Raw genomic sequence first — 18,751 nt, forward strand, 5'->3', positions numbered from 1 at the left:
CACCCAGAGCGCTGCCCCGGCTGCAACTGCGCATGCGCGGCCACCACCCTCGGCCATGAGGGTGGGGGGGGGGTGGAGGCTCCCAGTGCGCATGCGCCTGGCAGCCCCGCTCGGTGCGCACGCAGAGGGCAGTGGGGCGGGGCGGGGCGGTTCCAGACCCGGGGGTTGCGGGTTCGAGTCCCGGGGCGGACACGTTTCTTCGCCGTGACACCCCGTTATTGCCATAACTAATACCGGGGCCCAAAGAGGCAGAAATACAGCTGCAGCCATCCCATCCGTGTGTGGTTAGGTAGCAATACCTGGGAACAAATCATGTCTAACCTGCGGTGTGATGTTGCTCACGGAGGCTGGTTTTCCATTATATGTTATCACGGTTACCTCTGTCTGCACCGGTTAACGCGAAAACGCCCAGCAATGTTTCTCAGGCGCTCAAATTTTGCTCGAATTTTGCAAATTTTAGCTGACAGAGCTGCAGCTCGCGAAACGCTGCCTCTGGGGGGCGGCAGTGTTTTAGAGATGAAACTGAAGTGTTTTTTGGTGGTGGTTCCTTCCCCCTCCGTCCTGCAAGATGGCATGGCAGAGAAATTATTTTCTGGTTTCTCATGTAGGTCCTCGTGTAGTCCTTCTTATAAGCTGCCTATATGGACTAGTCTATAAAGTATTTCTGCTAGAAACATGAGGAATATGTGACTGCAACGTGAGTATCCAAATGAGGTAACTCCATGCAAAAAAAGGGGATGTTAACTCCCTGTATAATCAGCTAATTAAGAGGCTGGCTGTTTCAATATATGCATAATATAGTGGACAGTAAGGCTATCCAGAATTTAATTCTTGGCTCTTAAGGCATCTGGAAAGTTGAATTTGTGAAATCAGATCTTAAATTTCAGCATGAACAGACGAACAGTTCAAACAAACAAAAAAGCAAAAAACAAAATGAACAAAATGTGATCTTAAAGTCAGAAGTTTAACCATGAAACTTCTCTAGAAGTCTGTACTGATGTAACTGTTAATAAGCACTGTAAAAAATACTGTTATTTTTGACTGGTCAGTATACTTCTAAGGACCTGGCTGACATCATGAAGAATACACATAAGTACATTCAATTTTTTGTATTTTTAAGCATTATAGGTTTCACCCATTTTATATGCATGCATGTATATGTGTATGTACATGAATGATCATTGTGGTGTCAGAAAAAACTCAGTGTTTATAAAGTTTTTCTAATGAATAGCAGAATCCATGCCAAGTGTACAAATGCTGCACATTCTCTTCTGCAAGGAGTTTTATAAATCCCCAAAAGCTGTAGGTTAGTGTAAGGTTTGAACAGTGCAGTTCATATAGTGGGCTCTTTCATAGTAGTTTTAGGAAACTACTGTTCTCAAGATAGATATGAATGCTTAGCAGTTTTATTGCTTCAGGTGTTCCGTTTCAAATGAAAATTAGTAATAAACCTAAAGGGAATAGATTGTGGGAGCGTTAAAGTTTATAGTTTAGGTAATTGCTAAGGTGTCTGAATTAGTAAAAAAAAAAAAAAAAAAAAAAAAAAAGTAATTGCTGTATGTATAAAGAGCCCACAGTGGTGGCTCTATGTTACCTACATGTTTATATCTGGAATTTTAGATCAGCATTTGGCACTTGTCAAGGAAGTGTTTAGTCACTTCATGAGCCTTAGTTGGTGGTCAGACAGCTCCGTTTGCATTGGAGTTGAGGCTTGTCTGATACGTGTGAGGTCTAGCTGGGGTCTATTCCCCCATCGTAGCTGAAAACAGCCTCCAAAAGGCTGTAAAGCAGGGTAGTGGATATTTTTAGAGTGGATAACATGGGAACCTTTCAGCTTTAATTCAGTGATACAGAATATTTAACACTTAAGTCTTTCCTAAAATACTTACTAATTCAGCTTTTCAGATTCTTTTATTTGTTAAAAACTATAGGGCTTGCAAAGCACACCATTATTTTAATGCTCATGTTGAGCAGTATGTAAAGCTTAGTGCTCGTGCAGTACATTAGTGAGGTTTCTTTCCACACATGCAGGCTTCTCAGCTCTGCCTCATCGTGGTGGTACTGCTCTCATTAGTAGGGATAAACATAAAGTCTGAAAGGTTGGCTCGTTTGCTAAGCTAGTTAAGTTTCTTATGTTTGGTGAGAGACTTCCAACAAGTTCTATACACGGTAGTGTGTTTTTTAGACATTAAACATTTAACATTAAAGGCAGGTAACAGCCCCTTCCTGCAGACTGAGTGGTGCTAACTTAAGGTGTGTGGCAGTCAGAGGTGGGTACAAGTTGATGCCATGTGGTAAAATTGTATACATATATATGCCATTGGCAGTTCTTCTGACTGGTTACTAAGGTTCTGTAAGCCAAATTCTATAATCATCAATCATCTGTTGTTTGCATATGTCTTAAGGAGGGCAGTCATTTTTCTTTGTCATTGTGATAACTGCTTAGTTTTCAAAAAAGGAAGGAAAGACAGAGAGCTTTATTATTATTATTATTATTATTATTTGAATTTGAATTGCTGTCCAGCCAGAGACATGGGTGCAGAGGGAGTTTGTCTGTCAGATGCCATTTAGAGAGCTCTGGTACATAAATTAGAGTGGAGAGATCAGAATGAGCCTCGATACTACTTCATTTATTTGATCACAGTGTGGGGAGAATTGAGACTTTGAAGCCAGTTTCTATGTGTTCAGATGGAGAATAAAACCATGAGAAGAAAAAGAGTAGAGCTCTCTCCTGGGCATAGAAAACTGGCAGGCTGTGACAAAGCGAGAGCTCTCAAAACCTTCCTATCAAACCTCAAACTTGGACCTGTCATTTTCTGGATAGCCAGTTTCCTGCCAGCCCACCTATTAGGTCATTAGAGATTGGAGGTATGTCCCTTCTAGGCCCTGGGTAGACTACCAGAGGGGCAGTGTCTAGCATCAAATGAACCTAGCTGCTCATTTTTGAAGTAGTAAGGACCTAGTGTCAGAAACTGGTTTTGTTATTTGAGCCAGGTTCTACTGACTGCATATGATTGACTCCAAGCCTGGACAGATATTCTCTCCACTTGAATACGTCTTTTACCAGAGCATAACAATCAATTAACAATCAATTAACAATCGACCTCATCGCAGTCTACAACTTCCTAGTAAGGGGGTGTCGAGAGGAAGGAGACCTTTTCTCCATTAACACCAGCAACAGGACCCGCGGGAACGGGGTTAAGCTGAGGCAGGGGAAGTTTAGGCTTGACATCAGGAGGGGGTTCTTCACAGAGAGGGTGGTTGCACACTGGAACAGGCTCCCCAGGGAAGTGGTCACTGCACCGAGCCTGATTGAATTTAAGAAGAGATTGGACTGTGCACTTAGTCACATGGTCTGAACTTTTGGGTAGACCTGTGCGGTGTCAAGAGTTGGACTTGATGATCCTTAAGGGTCCCTTCCAACTCAGGATATTCTATGATTCTATGATTCTATGAATTTACGCTGACATACTTCTCAATTTTTATGTTTTTCCACCTGTAGATTGCATCTCACTGTAGGTTGCATTTTAGTCTCCTAATTTATTCCCTGATTTTTATTTTTATTTTTGTACCACCTCATTAGTGAACGTAGAAGAAAATGCATACTAGCTGGGCTGCATCCAGAAGTGCAAACCAAAGTGCTATAGAGAGCATGAATGTAGGAAAAACACACTTTATTGTCTTAATGAAGAAAAATAAGCTTTAAACTGACTTTAAATATGTCATAAGACTTCATGGTATTAGAAAACATGCTAAAACAGGCTGAAAAAACTATTATGAATCTCTCGTTTTCCAATACATTCTTAGACCAAATCCTTTGAGATTCAGAGCTATTGTCCTCACTTTAATGTGACCTTCTTTAATGCAACCTTATAATACCTTGAATATACATCTCTATGAGCCTGTGATAATATTAAACAATCATAAAGTCAATTGTTTTATAACTATTACATTATGAATTCTTTGTGTTTGTGGTACACTGAAAATTTGTTCATTGATCTTTTGCTTAATTCTACAGATACTTTTCTTACTACAGCCTGCATACAGAATGTTCTTTAAATGAGCACAGAATGTGCTTCAGGTAATTTAAAGGCTTCCTGGCTATCTTAAAAATTATATTGATTTTCACCTTGAATATTCACCTGTCCTTTATTTTTAGAGATATACAGGGAATGTGGGAGGGGAAGTGCGCCTTTTCCCCTTTTTTTTTTGTCACTCAGCACAAGGACAGTTATTGCCCAGCAATAACAGTATGTTCCATTTAGAGTCCAAAGCACTAATATCATTACTTTTTCTCTAGCTTTGATGTAAAAAAGATCCTGATTGTGGTTACAGAATCATAATCCTTCAGTATTTATTTTGAGGAGCTGTGAAGCCAACTTTTAACTGCCTTTGTATTCTACAGCTTTTTGTTTACAGCCTTTCTTCCTCTCTTTTTTCAATCTTATTTTTAGAAAAAATAGAATAATGTTGCTGATAAGAGAAATGTAGCAGTCTTTCAGGCAAGTAAGAATAACCAGTATTAAACAAAAGGTAGAAAATCAGAAAACTATTGGCTAAAAGCTGCTATCTTGAAATGAGACTTGTTTGTTTTCAATAAGTAATTTTCTTATTTCTCTTCAAGAATGAAAGATTCTCAGTGAAAGCTAGTAGTTAAAATTAATATCCACTTGATGTGAAAATGGAACAAACATCAGAAGGACCAAGCATTTTGCTTGGCTAAAGAAACTGCAGTTCTCAAGGTAGGATAATAATTCTAAGTGAAAAATTTTCGTTTTTAAATACTTTTAATATTTCACTTTTAGAATTTGCATTTGCTTTCAAAAAGCAAATGTGGTTGGATTAGAAGGGTGTAAACTTGTACGTTCTAGTTTATTTTTAAAAGTGTTAACTTATGATTTTTTTATTTTTATTTTTTAACAGAGGAGGAATTTATCTACGTTGGGAATTTGTTAATAGATAATTGATGTATACAATGGATATGCATATACCATTTGGATTTTTTTTCTACTGTAGCTTCACGCAATTTTTGGCATTGTAATCTTCCAAGATGTCAATGCTTCTTTATACATTTCATGCGCTTATATGTAAAGTATGTTTAAATAAGCCACTGTTTTCAGTAGATCCTGCTTTTTCAGTGAAACTCTCGTTTTGAATATTGTGGTTGTCAGAATTCTGAAGCAGCAATGCAATAAAAGAAGTTGTATAAGATCTTTTATATACAGAAACCTAGATGTACACTTTGCATATATGTACAAGTGCTTTTCTCTGGTTACAGTGTTTGCAGTCTAGTGCTAGTAATCTTTACTGTGAAAGGACTTTCTATTTTTAATCCTTTAGATAATTTTTCTTTATAAAGAAATATAATTAAAAGTGACTTTATTGCGAACAGTTTTGAAGTGCTGAAATTACACATGCTGCCTATTTTTCAAAGCCTGTTACTGCTAATGAGTTTTTTATCATTATTCTGCAAAGAATGGTGATGTTATGAATTGGTATGTTATATTGTCAACAAGCATTGTTTTTGAAGAAAAGGTTTGAAGATATTCAAAACTATCGCTGTTGCAACAAATCTATTGCTTTCTTTTAAATAGTTGCGCCATCCATTACAGTCCTTTGAATTCTGACAGTAATTCAGGCAAACAGGAGGAACCAAAGACCAGATGATGCTTGTGTAGCAGGCATTTTTCTGTTCATTGCCAAGTGCACAGTTCACTGTTCGGTCACCTGTGTCGGCTGGTTTAGTGCCTTTAATGCAGTTCTCTGCATGCTCCCTATTCTATAAAGCTTATTTGGGGACTTCAGACATGGCCTGTCTTATTATTCCCTAAGGAAGGGTAAGGCCTTTACTGTCCAGCTGGAAGGATCACTAATTAGAGCCCTTGCTTTGGCACAGAGTGTGTCAAGCCTGCAAGCCTTCCTGCTGGGATCAATGGCATTCATGTTTGCTTTCATGAATGCACAATGGACAGGGATCTTGGCAAAGAACTGCCTATTTAGCTTGTGCTGAGAAGCTGAGTCTTCACAACATTTTAAAGTAATTGTAGAGGTAGAAAGGGAGCTATAAGAATACACCCTTATTATTCTGCTCAAAAAAAAAAAAAAAAAAAAAAAGAAGAAAAGTATTCTCTCTAACGAGAATCCAATCCGCAGTCAAAACCCAGCATATATTTTTGCCCACGTAATGCTCGTAAAGAAATTTAGAGTCATTACTCCTCTATGCTTGCAACTTTCTGAGAATTTAGGATACATTTATATTTTAACCATCTATAAAAATTTAAAACTTACCTTGCAGTAAATGCAAACTCTGTAAGCAATATGATTAATTCAGACTATGTGTGAGGTGTTGCCATTAATAAATAATGGTTATTGGCAGGGCAAATGCTTCATTTAATTCTTTCTTTTTTTCCTCTTTCCCTTTAGAGACAGGTATGTTTCTGCAAAGGGGGTAAGATTTTTAAAATGAGCTTGTTTTGGCATGTATTTTTCATGGAAATACAGACCTGGGTCTGTATTCTGGAGTGTCTCTTCAGGGGTCACCCAAATACACCATGAATATTATTTACCAGTAAAACAGCTTGACCGTGGCAACTGCCAGGTGCCCACCTAGCCTCCTCCAGCCTCCCACACCCTGTCCTTGACAGGGCAGGGTGGAAAAGCTCCTAACCTGTGATAAGAACATGGAAATCACCAATTACCATCATGGCCAAAAAACCCTTGACTAGGGGAAATTTATTATAGTTTATTGTCAAGTAAAAATAGAGAAGCGTGGTGAGAAACAAAACAAAAACAGCTGCCCCTCACCTGCTCCTTCTTCCCAGGCTCAACTTCACTCCCAACTCTTCCACCTCAGCACCCTGAGCCCTGAATGGTGTGAGAGGCTGGCAGTGGAGGTTGTGGTCTCTTCGTAACAGGTAGCCTCTGTCACTCCTTCCTCCTAACAAGTTCCCCTTTCTCCCTGGCTGCCATTCTTCAAGAACGCTCCAGTGGGGTGCAGTCCTCCAGCAGCAGACTGCTCAGGCATGGGCCCAACTTGGGCCACAGTTCTGCCAAAAAAACACCTGTGTGGGCTCTCCATGGGCAGCAGCATTTTTCAGAGCGCAACCAACTGCTGCAGGGGCCTCCGTGGTCTGCAGGAGGACTGCTTCACTGTGGTCTTCTCCACAGTCTGGAGGACAATCTCTGCCAAAACCTTGCCTCATAAACCCAACACAGTGTGGTAGATACTGGATGCCTTCACTTTATGTTCTTTTATCATTAGAAATAATGGATTTTTTAAAATAAACTTTAGAATAAAAATTTGAGCATGATGTTAATATAATAAAGGATGCTAGCCCCAGTAAATGAAATGTTATCTAATTGTATTTATTTGATTTCACAGTGGAGAAGATTTTAAAAATGACTAATCTAAAGATTAAGAAGAACAAAAGGCAGGCTGCAGCAGGGAAAAGGTAAAGTTGCTTTTGTACTTTGCAAGATGTGGTAAAGTATCAGCCTTTTAAGGCCAATAATAATTCAATTCTCTGATTAAAAAATGAAAGAGGTGAGAGGAAATATGTGAATGAAAGGATTATGGATAATGTTGAGTTCTGCTGTGCTTCTGTTTTTAAAAGGCAACCAAAGTGCAATATCTTGTTACATTTCATGTGTGCTGGAAATGAAACAATACATTCTGGGATAGCTCAAGTTTCATATGAGAGAGAGATTTTTAATTTTAATTTTTATTATTATTATATATTTTTTGAGATAAAGGGGCTACATGAAACATTGTCAGGTTGTCAGGACTTGCATTTTAAAACAGAAGTGCATCAAGATTCTGTTCTGGGTCTTCTATGTTTTCTCTGAACTGTGAAGCGATAGACTAAGCAGTTCTCTTAATGCAGTAAAATTTAGTTTTGCATTGCATTTTGTGGATGCAAATGTAGTACTTTAGCACTGGCAGGTAATTGGTGAAAGAGACAGCTGCTGTCTTTCTCCTAACTTTGCTCTCCAATTTAAAATGCACTAGGTGAGTGGGTGAGTCATTTTTTTTTAAATAATTACTAACTTTTGACTCTGTTTTTAAAACCTTAAATATTCTCTCCTGTCTTTGGTGAGATTGTGGTTTTATTGTTGATATTGCTGATCATAGGACACCTGTGCTATTGCTACTATATGTTTTTGCTCCACTGTGATGAAATTCTTGTTTGTACACGAAAGTAGCGTGTGAAGAGTTCCTCTTTCACTTGTGTGTGTGTGTTAGCTCCCTGTCAGATTTAACCCCCCCACCTTCCAAACCAGTAATTTGCCTTTCATGCCAAATGCTATGTGAAGTTACAGTGTTTGAGTGGTGATCACTCATGTGGGTAACATTGCCTGATTTTTCCTAATATGAGAAAATATCTGGATGCTATAATGTGCTGATTTTTGAAAGAGATACCAGAGAAGAGACCTTGTGCTCTGTATCTCTGTTGTGCTCTCATGCCATCATTGGGTGTGCACCCCTTCCCCCGTGTGCCCTCTGTTACGCACTCTCTTCGTTTTACCTCTGGCTCACTTGCTGTCTCTCATTGTCTTGGCTCTTGCCCTTTCACTTGCTGTTCGTCAGTCTTCTGTATGCTCCTTTGTGTTCAGTCATGGGCACGTGCTCTCTTGCTCTGTCTTTCTCACACATGCTTCTTCATGCTTAGTCTTGTGTGTTGCCCAAGTCTTTTTCTTACACAGTCACATTGTCCCTCTTCATCTCTCATACCGTCTTGTGCTCTGGCTCACTCTACTTTAGTGCTTCTTCCAAATTTCTCATTCACTTATACACTACGTACATCAGGTACAGAGGCATACACTACATCAGTTGTTTATTCTAAATAGTGGATATGTTGAACCCTTCTTTGTAACATGTTGCATGTTTTATGGCTAATCTGATGATCCATCAGTGAATGACAAACTGCTCCATTAATTGGATCATTAATATTAATCCAATATTAGTGCTTGGTTTTGTTTACTTCCACTACTTTATTAATATTATTCTCATTTTGTTTCAGAAACTCCAAGTGGAAAATAAAAAATCAAGTATTAGAGAATTTAAGGTCTTTGGGATTTGCTAAATTCAGTTAAGAACTGATTTCATTATTAATTCCAATGTCCAATAAAAATTGAATCTCACTGGGCAGGGTTTAAAATTCTGGCAAGGGTATTATCCATACAACAGCCTAGTCTGTCAGTGGCTAAGCATGTTGCAGTGGAAAAACTGAAGTCATAGCTTCAGGTAGTACTGTAGTCCAGCAGAAGGAATTTAAAAAAAAATAAAAATTAGGACTGTAGGCCTACTGCTAGCTAATATTTATCGACCCTAGCCTTGGTTAAATGATGCAAACACTAAGCAAATGTTTTCAGTAATATGGTCTATCAGAATTCATTGGAACTTAGAACTGAAACGTAATTAAAGTCAAATATAAATTATTGAGAGCAAATAGTTTCAGGTTAAGGAGTTGAACAAAGATAAGTTAGTAACTACTTTCCTCCATGAGAAGGGATGATGTATGAAGAAATTACATATTTCCATTAACTTTTTGTGTGTTGCCTGCAGTCTGCTTTGGAGAACATACCAGTTCCTCAACCTGAACTTATATATCAAATTCCAGGTGTCAAACCAACAAGTAGATGTGTCAAAATGTTTGATTCCTGGGTTCTCAGTTAGAGGTTCTGAACCCTCTACAAAGAAAAATGGGCAGAAATAAATGGGTCATCTTGAAGTTGGGGACTAATAATGATGGAGAAGAAAAAGAAATTTAAGTAAGCAGAAAATGTGACAAAAAGAAGTGGCTATCTCTGAGAGAAAAACAAAACAAAACAAACAAAAAAAAAAACAGGAATCTGTAGGTGCTGCTAAAAGACTTCATGTAGACCTTTGTTGGGAATTGGCATAATTGTTCGATCTAAGCTTGCTTTAAGCAACCAGGGGTAGGCCTTAGAAATCTCAGGGCCTGCTGTAGCTGAGCAAACCAAGCTGCCAGAGTAACTGTGAGAAGCTCCCACGGCAATGACTCCCACATCACCCAATTAAGGAACTCAGAAAATATTGTTATCAGCAGCTGGCCTCAAGGACTAGGCCTACGTGACCGTTAAGCACAAAGGGGGTTGTTTTCCTAACTTCTAATCAAAAGGTGGTGTTATTTTCTTAACAGTTTGTCTGGGTGCTTTTGACCAATAATCTTGTGTGAAACACTGTCCACCCCTGTAAAATTCACTATAAAAGTTGGGCTATTTGGGCAATAAAATGGTGAAGCATGATCTGACTCTGCTGGTGTCTGTTGTGCTTTCGTCTGTGCTTCGCAACAAATGGCGCCCGAACAGGCTGAGACCTGAACAGGGCCTGAACAGGACATCGCAGCGGGAGACCTGAACAGGACCTGAACAGACATCGCACCGGAGCAGGACATCGCAGCACCGGAGCAGACATCGCAGCCGAGCACGGACATCGCAGCGGCGCTGGGGCAAACATCGCAGCGCAGCGGGACACCAGCGGCGCCGGCACATCCGAACGCAGGTAGACCAGGGGACCAGTGGCGTCGGGACCAGTGCCGCCGGGGACCAGCGCCGGGGTCACAGCGCCGAGACTGAGACATCGGAGCGGCGCGGGACATCGGAGCGCCGCCGGAACTTCGGAGCGGACATCGGACCGGCGCTGCAGCTGACCAGACACCGAGCCGCAAACGCTGTACACAGGACTCACGGTGAGACGCGCTACTCCCGGTGAGAGACGCGGGACACGGTGGGACGCGGGGACTCACGGTGAGAGACGCGGGGTACGGAACCGCGCAGGACATTGAAGTAATCGCGGGACACTGAAGTAATTGCGGTAGAGGTAAAAGGGACGATAATCCCCGCACCTGCACTCTGACAGGTGAACGGGACGTAAACGCGCAATCCCCGCACCCGGGAGCGCCCGGGAGCACCTATAGACGGTCCCTGCCAGTCACTTGTCTTGCAAAGGTTGTAACAGTATAAACAAAGGCATGGAGAGACAAGCGGCCTATGATTTGCTCAAATGTTTCTTAGAAAAATGAGGCACGCAGGGTATAGACTGCAAAAAGGATTTACCAGGATTATTAGCATATGGAGTAACAAAGGGTTGTTTTATCAATCCGGATACAGTTTTTGAACAAGCAGAGTGGCGCAAATTTGGGGACAAATTGTTTGATGAAGTTATTAATGACAATAAGACTGCTAAAAAATTATCGAAGCCTTGGAAAACAGTCACTAACGCCTTAGCTATACATCAGGCTGAGCAGAGAGTCGCTGCTGCCGCTACAGAGCGACTGGGATTGCCGGGAAGAGCTGGTAGTGTTAATTAACCCTCAGATGGACGAGGAAATAAGAGAGCAAAAACCAGACAGAAAAAACACCAGCCCGTTTACAGACGGTGTTCAACAGAGGCAGAGGATGTGGAACCAAATAGCAAATGAGGCCCTACGTGAGGGTGAACACGAGATAGCTGCACAATTGATTCCAGAGGCCTTCCCAGTAATATACTCACCACCGGACGCCCAGGGTAATGTTATGGTTAATCTAGTGAATTTGGACTGGAAATTGTTAACTCAGCTGCGGTCCACAGTAAATGACTCAGGTCTGAAAGGTGAACCTACGAGACACATGCTGGACTACATTTGGGGAACAAATATTTTGCTTCCAGGAGACATACGCAACATAATGAAGTTAGTTTTGACCCAACACCAGCAGCTTTTATTTAATGCCCATTGGCAGGCTGCTTGTCAAGAATCAGTCGCAGTGATAAGACCACCGGGGGACCCTTTACATGGGGTCACGCTGGAAGAGTTGATGGGGATAGGACCGTATTTTAGGACAGAAGCACAGGCATTGCTGGGACCTGATAAAGCCAAGGAATCAATGAGAACGGCCAGAAGAGCATTGGATCGGATAAAGGAGCCAGGGGGAATACCTTCCTACATGGGAATCAAACAGGGTAGAGAGGAACCATTTGGGCTTTTTATTGATCGCGTTGCAAATGCAATACAGGCGGCAGGGGTGCCCGATTACCTCCAGCATGATATTAAAACAGTGCGCAATTCAGAATAGCAACCCCTCTACTCGCAATATATTGGCTTCCTTGCCCGGGACATGGACAATCGAGGAAGAGTTGGAAAGAATGGCTCAGGTACCAGTAGGCCCACAGGCTATGTTAGTAGAGGCAGTAAAGCAATTAGGTGACAGCATGCGAGAACAGGCACAGGCTGTGAAAGAGCATGCTGAGTTTACACAGAGTCAGGTCCTTGCAGCTCTTGCTCCTTTGCAAACCGCCGGTGGTCAAGTACCACCCCCTAGTAACCAGTTACCGCACTGTGGTGCTTTTGGACACGTGAGACGAAACTGCAGGGCTGGGGCAGTATGGTGCTCAAATTGTCAGTCGAACAATCACAAGGAAGCGGCATGTCGACGCAACATGCCGGGAAACGGCCGGAACAGCGGCAAGAGTCGCAAACGCCTCCCGTGGCCGCTCCGCTCCCGGCCCTGGCCCCGGCGCCGGCACCGGCCGGGGCAGCGCGGCCGCGGGCGGCCACCTCTCGGCTGGGGCCGGTCCCGGTCCCTGTGCCCGAAGTTTCCCAAGCCCGCCCCGCCGAGGCGGAGGATGCAGCAGGACGGCGCGGAGCAGGGCGGCTTCCCCTGGCCGGAGCCGCTGCCCGTGGCCGGCCCGGCGCTGCCGTCCCACTGCCCGCGCTGCGGGGAGCGTGGTCGGTTCGGCCGTGACGCGCATGTCAGGGCGAAGTTCAGCAGGATGGTGGAGGCCGTGGACAAGACGAAGGAGAAGCGGCTCGACAGGCTGACCGGGGAGCTGGCCCAGAAGACGGCGGAGCTGCTGGAGGTGCGGGAGGCCTTCGTGCAGCTCTCGCAGAAGCAGCAGGAGGTGCAGCGAAGGGAGCGGGTGCTCAGCAGGCAGGTGAACGTGGCGGTGGAGATGATCGCAGCCTTGAAGCAGCGCCTCAGCAAGTTCGAGGAGGAGGCAGAAAAAGAATTGCGGGGAAAAGCCAAGCTCCAGCACTTCATTGAGAACCTGCTGCAGCGCGTGGACCTGGCAGAGAGGCAGCTGGAGTATTACCAAAACCAGCAGATAGCCTGCAGCCGTATAGCAGACGTTCCACTCTCTTTCCTAACTAGTAATCATGTGTCTCATCCATTTGTGGTGAATGGTCAGTGGCAAAAAGAAAAGGGGGAGAGTAAGGGGCGGCAAAGACAGAAACGGTACCAGGAGGATGCCACTGACACTGACGGCACGGGTAATAGCAGTAGTATAAGTGACACAGGTGCGGGGCGGCGGGCACCAGTGTCCTGGAAATGTGATGGTGATGAAGACTGCTCAGATGGCAGTGATGAGAGTGCTTGTGTGAAGAAGACATGTGCTGAATCTGACTTTGTGTGCAACAGTGGTCAGTGTGTGCCAAACAGATGGCAGTGTGATGGGGATCCGGACTGTGAAGATGGGTCTGATGAGAGTGCTGAGCTGTGTCATATGAGAACATGCCGGGTAAATGAAATCAGCTGTGGTCCTCAGTCGACCCAGTGTATCCCAGTGTCGTGGAAATGTGATGGTGAAAGAGACTGTGACAGTGGAGAAGATGAAGAGAATTGTGGCAATGTGACTTGTAGTGCAGCAGAGTTCACATGCAGTAGTGGACAATGTATTTCCAAAAGCTTTGTCTGCAATGGTCAAGGTGACTGCTCCGACCACTCGGATGAATCTTTGGAGCAGTGTGGCCGCCAGCCTGCACCTCTGGTGAAGTGTTATGTGAGTGAGGTGCAGTGCGGCTCAGGTGAAAAAGACTGTGACAGAGATCCTGATTGCAAGGATGGAAGTGATGAAATTAACTGCCCTTCTCAGACTTGCAGGCCAGACCAGTTCAGATGTGAAGATGGGAACTGTGTCCATGTGAGTAGGCAGTGCAGTGGTGTGAGAGACTGTCTGGAGGGCACTGATGAAGCAAACTGTAACAATGTTATTCAGTGCTCTGGACCTGGCAAATTCAAGTGCAAAAGTGGAGAATGCATAGATATCAATAAAGTGTGTAACCAGCAGAGAGACTGCAAGGACTGGGGTGATGAGCCCCTGAAGGAATGCAACATAAATGAATGTGACTGTCCATCTGGGTTTGAGTTTGTAGACAAGAGAAACTGTGGAGATATTGATGAATGTCAAAACCCTGGTATCTGTAGTCAAATCTGTATCAACCTGAAAGGTGGCTACAAATGTGAATGTAGCCGTGGATATCAGATGATTCCTGCTACAGGAACCTGGAAAAGGCCATACCGGTACAAAAATACAAATAACACCTGTGATTACAATGACGCTGCTAAGCAGGGTTTAGGGGTTCATAGCATGGAGACAAGGGGTAACAACTACAGTGTTTGGAACAATTGTACAGCTTTGGCCTTACCTCCTGATGTTTTTCTGATTTGTGGGGATAGGGCCTGGCAAGGTATCACTGCAAATGCTATCAGAAGTCCATGTTACTTAGATAAACTCATTGTATTCGCTTCTAGCTTGTTGCAGTTGCATGAAATCACCAGACATAAATGGGCATTGCTTGCACCGGATAGCAATGATAATGTTGAATTGTGCGGGGTTGCAGCTAGGGCGGCATTGGCAATTTTAGTGCTTGGAGTGGCATCTGTGGCCACACATAACAACTGCTCGGCTGCGGGGATCAGCTGCGGTGTGGACGCCCGTAGGTGCACCCTGAGCGTTTTGTTCGGAGGGGACTCCACTCTCAGCTGCTCACCGCAGGAGCAGACAAAGATCTCCTGTAGCTGCAGACATACAGTAGGTTTTCAGCTGCTGGAGGGATACTAACTGGAGTATTAATAATTATATGTGTTATTCTTAAATGTCCAGGTATTTTGTGTTGAAAGTATTTGTGTAAGGGTAAGGTTTTAAAACAAAGTGTTGCAAGTCACTTCACGAGGAACACAATGAGACACAATACTTGTTTGTTTGCTTATCATTCTAAATTATATTCTTGTGGTATGATTGAGGTTATGGTATGATTGAGAGTGAGATGTGCCAGAGGCCTCTGGGTGTACGATTGTGCTCTGTATGTGTGATTGTACTGTGTACTGTGTGAGTGAGAGTGCATATAGCCATAGTCCAGGTTATCGTTGCCATAGTGCAGGATTCTGGAATATAGCCTTAGTACAGGTTATTGTTGCCACAGTATAGGATCCTGGGATATAACCACAGTGCAGGCTAAAAGCATAGGTAATTGGTGCCAGCAAAAATCATAGAAAAATGGATTTATTAAAAAGATTCAATATGATATCAATCCTTTCAATCAATGGTTCACTGATTTGTTTGAAACAATACATAGATGGTTACTGGGATTAGTCAAAGGGGCATTAAGGATTCTGTTCATTGTGGTGTCAATCATCATTACACGTAGTATTGTGATAAATGTGGGATTTTGAAGTGGTGCCGGGAACAGGTATCCAGTGGATCACTGTAAAGTGGACTGAAGCAGTTTTAGAATCTGCACACGCTGAAGACGACCATGAAGAGGTTCCTGATAATCATTCTGACAATGACGTGGGCTGTGACACCTCAAGGACTGTCAAGAACAGCCTTTGATCACCATCAAGTGATTAGGTTTAAGTGTGTTACTATTAAGTTGTGTTACTTACTATTAGATTGTGTTACCATTAAATGCTTACAGTAATTATAGTATTATTAGGGTTAAGTTATATAGTTGTGTTATGTTGTATATTTGACGCCTGCTGTAAAACCAAGCACTGCCTGTACAAAAAGAAAACGGGGGAATTGTTGGGAATTGGCATAATTGTTCGATCTAAGCTTGCTTTAAGCAACCAGGGGTAGGCCTTAGAAATCTCAGGGCCTGCTGTAGCTGAGCAAACCAAGCTGCCAGAGTAACTGTGAGAAGCTCCCACGGCAATGACTCCCACATCACCCAATTAAGGAACTCAGAAAATATTGTTATCAGCAGCTGGCCTCAAGGACTAGGCCTACGTGACCGTTAAGCACAAAGGGGGTTGTTTTCCTAACTTCTAATCAAAAGGTGGTGTTATTTTCTTAACAGTTTGTCCGGGTGCTTTTGACCAATAATCTTGTGTGAAACACTGTCCACCCCTGTAAAATTCACTATAAAAGTTGGGCTATTCGGGCAATAAAATGGTGAAGCATGATCTGACTCTGCTGGTGTCTGTTGTGCTTTCGTCCGTGCTTCGCAACAGACCTTCACTCAGCTTGATGCAGAAAGTGGGCTTGTCCTACACATGTATGGAAGACTGGTGACACTGACTGTGTAGCTTTGTGTCAAGGAAGCTGCAGCATAGTCCTGACTGTACGTGATCGTCTCTAGCACAGAACACAATTATCAGATTCAGTTCAAAGAGAAATTCCAGACTTTGGTCAAACATACATTGAAGGTCAGCTTATGATTTTTTAATTATGTATTTTGTTTCCTAGAGATCATTATCATTATAGATGAAATGGCAAAAATTTTTATCAGTTTACTGAAAGCACAAGTAATACAGTTGTAGAGGCTAGTAATAACGTGAAAGAATGCAAAATTATTACACAAGTTTATATTTCAAAGAATCATTCCTGATTCTGTTTCTTATACAGGAATATCAAAGAATGGCATTCATTCAATTGAAATGAGAGTGCACTATAGCAGTTTCCAAATATTAAGATTGCTGGAGGGAACTCCTGTAACAATAAGTATATATCTTCCAACATACTTAGGTATGCACAGCAGAAACCGATGCCATTTACAACAAAGTGTATTGGTTCTTTTCTTTGTAATCGTCTGTCACTTCTTGTCTGGTAGTAACATGCATTATTCATTGATAATAATTTATATTTGTTATAGTTTTTGAATTTTATAGAGGTTTTCCTCATTATTGAAACATTATGTACACAGATTTTGTTAAACTTGGAACTTAGAAAATGGAAAGAAGTGGTTTCAAGTAGAGTATTTGGAAGATCATAAGAATGTGGATGAAGAACTTCATGCTTCTTGTCATCTTAAATGAATTTTATTATTTAAGTTCCTCTTTGGCTGTATATAATTGCTTTATAAATATTAAAGTGTCTAATAATCACTAATATTGAAACTGTGAAGGTTTACAGATATCTTCAAGGCAAAAATGGCAGGGAGAGTAACATTTTTAGCTAGACCAATACAGTTAAAAAAAAAACAGGCAAGCTTTTGGATATGAAGCCATTTTCTGGCACCTACGCAAAAAGACACTTAAATAAGGCATGAAATAAATTCTCTTATGTTCCTGCAAGATTGAGAACTGTTGCAAAACTTTCATAACGAGTTATAATGTAGTTCAGAAACATCTGTCAGTGCTGTTGGTCTAAATTTCTTGATACTTTTAACATCCATTAATAACTTTTTTTCCATTTAATAACTTTTTTTTTCTCTCTAGATTTATAGTTTAAAGAAAAAAATAGCCTATCACAGAAATATTTTCCTATTAAAACTTTATTAACAATATATCTTCTTATTAACAGTCTCTTATTTAAAGAAAAGCAAACAGACACTATATATATATGTTTATATATATGTTTATATATATATATATAGTGTCTATAGATATATAGATATATATCTATATATCTATATATCTATAGATATATAGATATATATCTATATATATAGATATATCTATATATATCTATATATCTATATATCTATATCTATATCTATATATAAAAACAGTAATGACAAAAGAGCCTCACAACATTTACATCCATATCTTTGTTTTTTTCTTCTTCCTCTTCTTCTGAATGTTTGTGTAGAGTCTGCTTCCACAGAAAAAATGTTGATGGCTTTATTTCCTCTTTCACATAAAAGCAATATTTAATGCAAGAGGCTATCACTGAAAATTGCAGGTTCTGACCATTTCCTAAATTCCTGGTTTTATGCGTGTCTGAGTATTAAAAAGAGTAGCCACTGGGTGGCTGCTGTGGTTGAGAGAATAATGAAATTCTTTGTAATGGTTATAGCATGACATTCTCTTTCAGAGTAAAGAGTGCTGTAGTGGATGAAGATCTTCATTTTCTTCTGTTATGGATTGTCCTATCATATAAAAGAATGCGTTTTATGTGATATAAAAGTATCTTTAAAAATGTATTGGAACTCTGAGAACCCACTTGCAAGAATCTAAATGATTTTCACTTCATTCTTGAACACGGCTAAGTGCTTTAGTTGTTATTACTGAATATGATTTCATCCTGTAATTAAGTAATTCAGTGTGAGGCTAATAAAAGTTGTGTTTTGCAATTTGTGCATAAGAACAACAGAAAATATCATGAGAATCACCTTGACTAATTTTAAATTAATGAAATAACATTATCTTTAATGCTTTGCTGAAAGCAATTTGCAAATTATGTTAAAAAAACAAACAAACAAACAAAAACATAATGGGAAAGAGTAGTTTGGGGGTTAAATAGTAATTAGTAAGATTAGAATAGTAAGACGGAAATAAAGGATCAGTGCCTTAAAAGATGTCAGGGTAAAAACTTCCATTCTCTAGAAGGACATTCTTTCACTTAAAAAGAAAATTTTGGGTGTCTAGTATGGAGGGGGACGGTAAGCTGGTAACAATGTCACTACTAGCAAAGACTGGTACTTGGAACAAATGACAATTATTTGCTCTAACGAGTAATTGCCCAAGATTAGGAAAGGTGCTGGGGCTATATGGGTGAAATTATTTTAATCCCCTTAATAAATAAATA

The 18,751-nt window shown here is 41.3% G+C and overlaps 1 protein-coding gene across 4 annotated transcripts; it reads left to right on the top strand.

Moving 5' to 3' along the window:
* The first annotated feature begins 144 nt into the window (after window positions 1–144).
* LOC119713064 (uncharacterized) lies at window positions 145–18,163 on the top strand. Of its 4 annotated transcripts, XM_072026839.1 has the most exons (6): window positions 145–289; window positions 609–697; window positions 4,019–4,081; window positions 4,625–4,742; window positions 7,382–7,451; window positions 10,333–17,553. In XM_072026839.1, the coding sequence occupies exon 6, from the start codon at window positions 12,005–12,007 to the stop codon at window positions 14,840–14,842; it is 2,838 nt and encodes a 945-aa protein (XP_071882940.1). In that variant the 5' UTR covers window positions 145–289; window positions 609–697; window positions 4,019–4,081; window positions 4,625–4,742; window positions 7,382–7,451; window positions 10,333–12,004; the 3' UTR covers window positions 14,843–17,553. The 4 variants fall into 4 exon arrangements, 1 of the variants encoding a protein (XP_071882940.1); XR_011804632.1 differs by lacking the exon at window positions 10,333–17,553 and adding an exon at window positions 18,038–18,163 and having other exon boundaries at window positions 145–697; XR_011804634.1 differs by lacking the exons at window positions 7,382–7,451; window positions 10,333–17,553 and adding an exon at window positions 6,424–7,373 and having other exon boundaries at window positions 145–697.
* Window positions 18,164–18,751: the final 588 nt, after the last annotated feature.

This window comes from Anas platyrhynchos, chromosome 22 (genome assembly GCF_047663525.1).
Source record: "Anas platyrhynchos isolate ZD024472 breed Pekin duck chromosome 22, IASCAAS_PekinDuck_T2T, whole genome shotgun sequence".
NCBI classification, from domain to species: domain Eukaryota; kingdom Metazoa; phylum Chordata; class Aves; order Anseriformes; family Anatidae; genus Anas; species Anas platyrhynchos.

What these genes read in the sequence shown, in the direction of transcription:
- LOC119713064 (XM_072026839.1), top strand. Translation starts at nt 12,005, where the DNA reads ATGCAATACAGGCGGCAGGGGTGCCCGATTACCTCCAGCATGATATTA.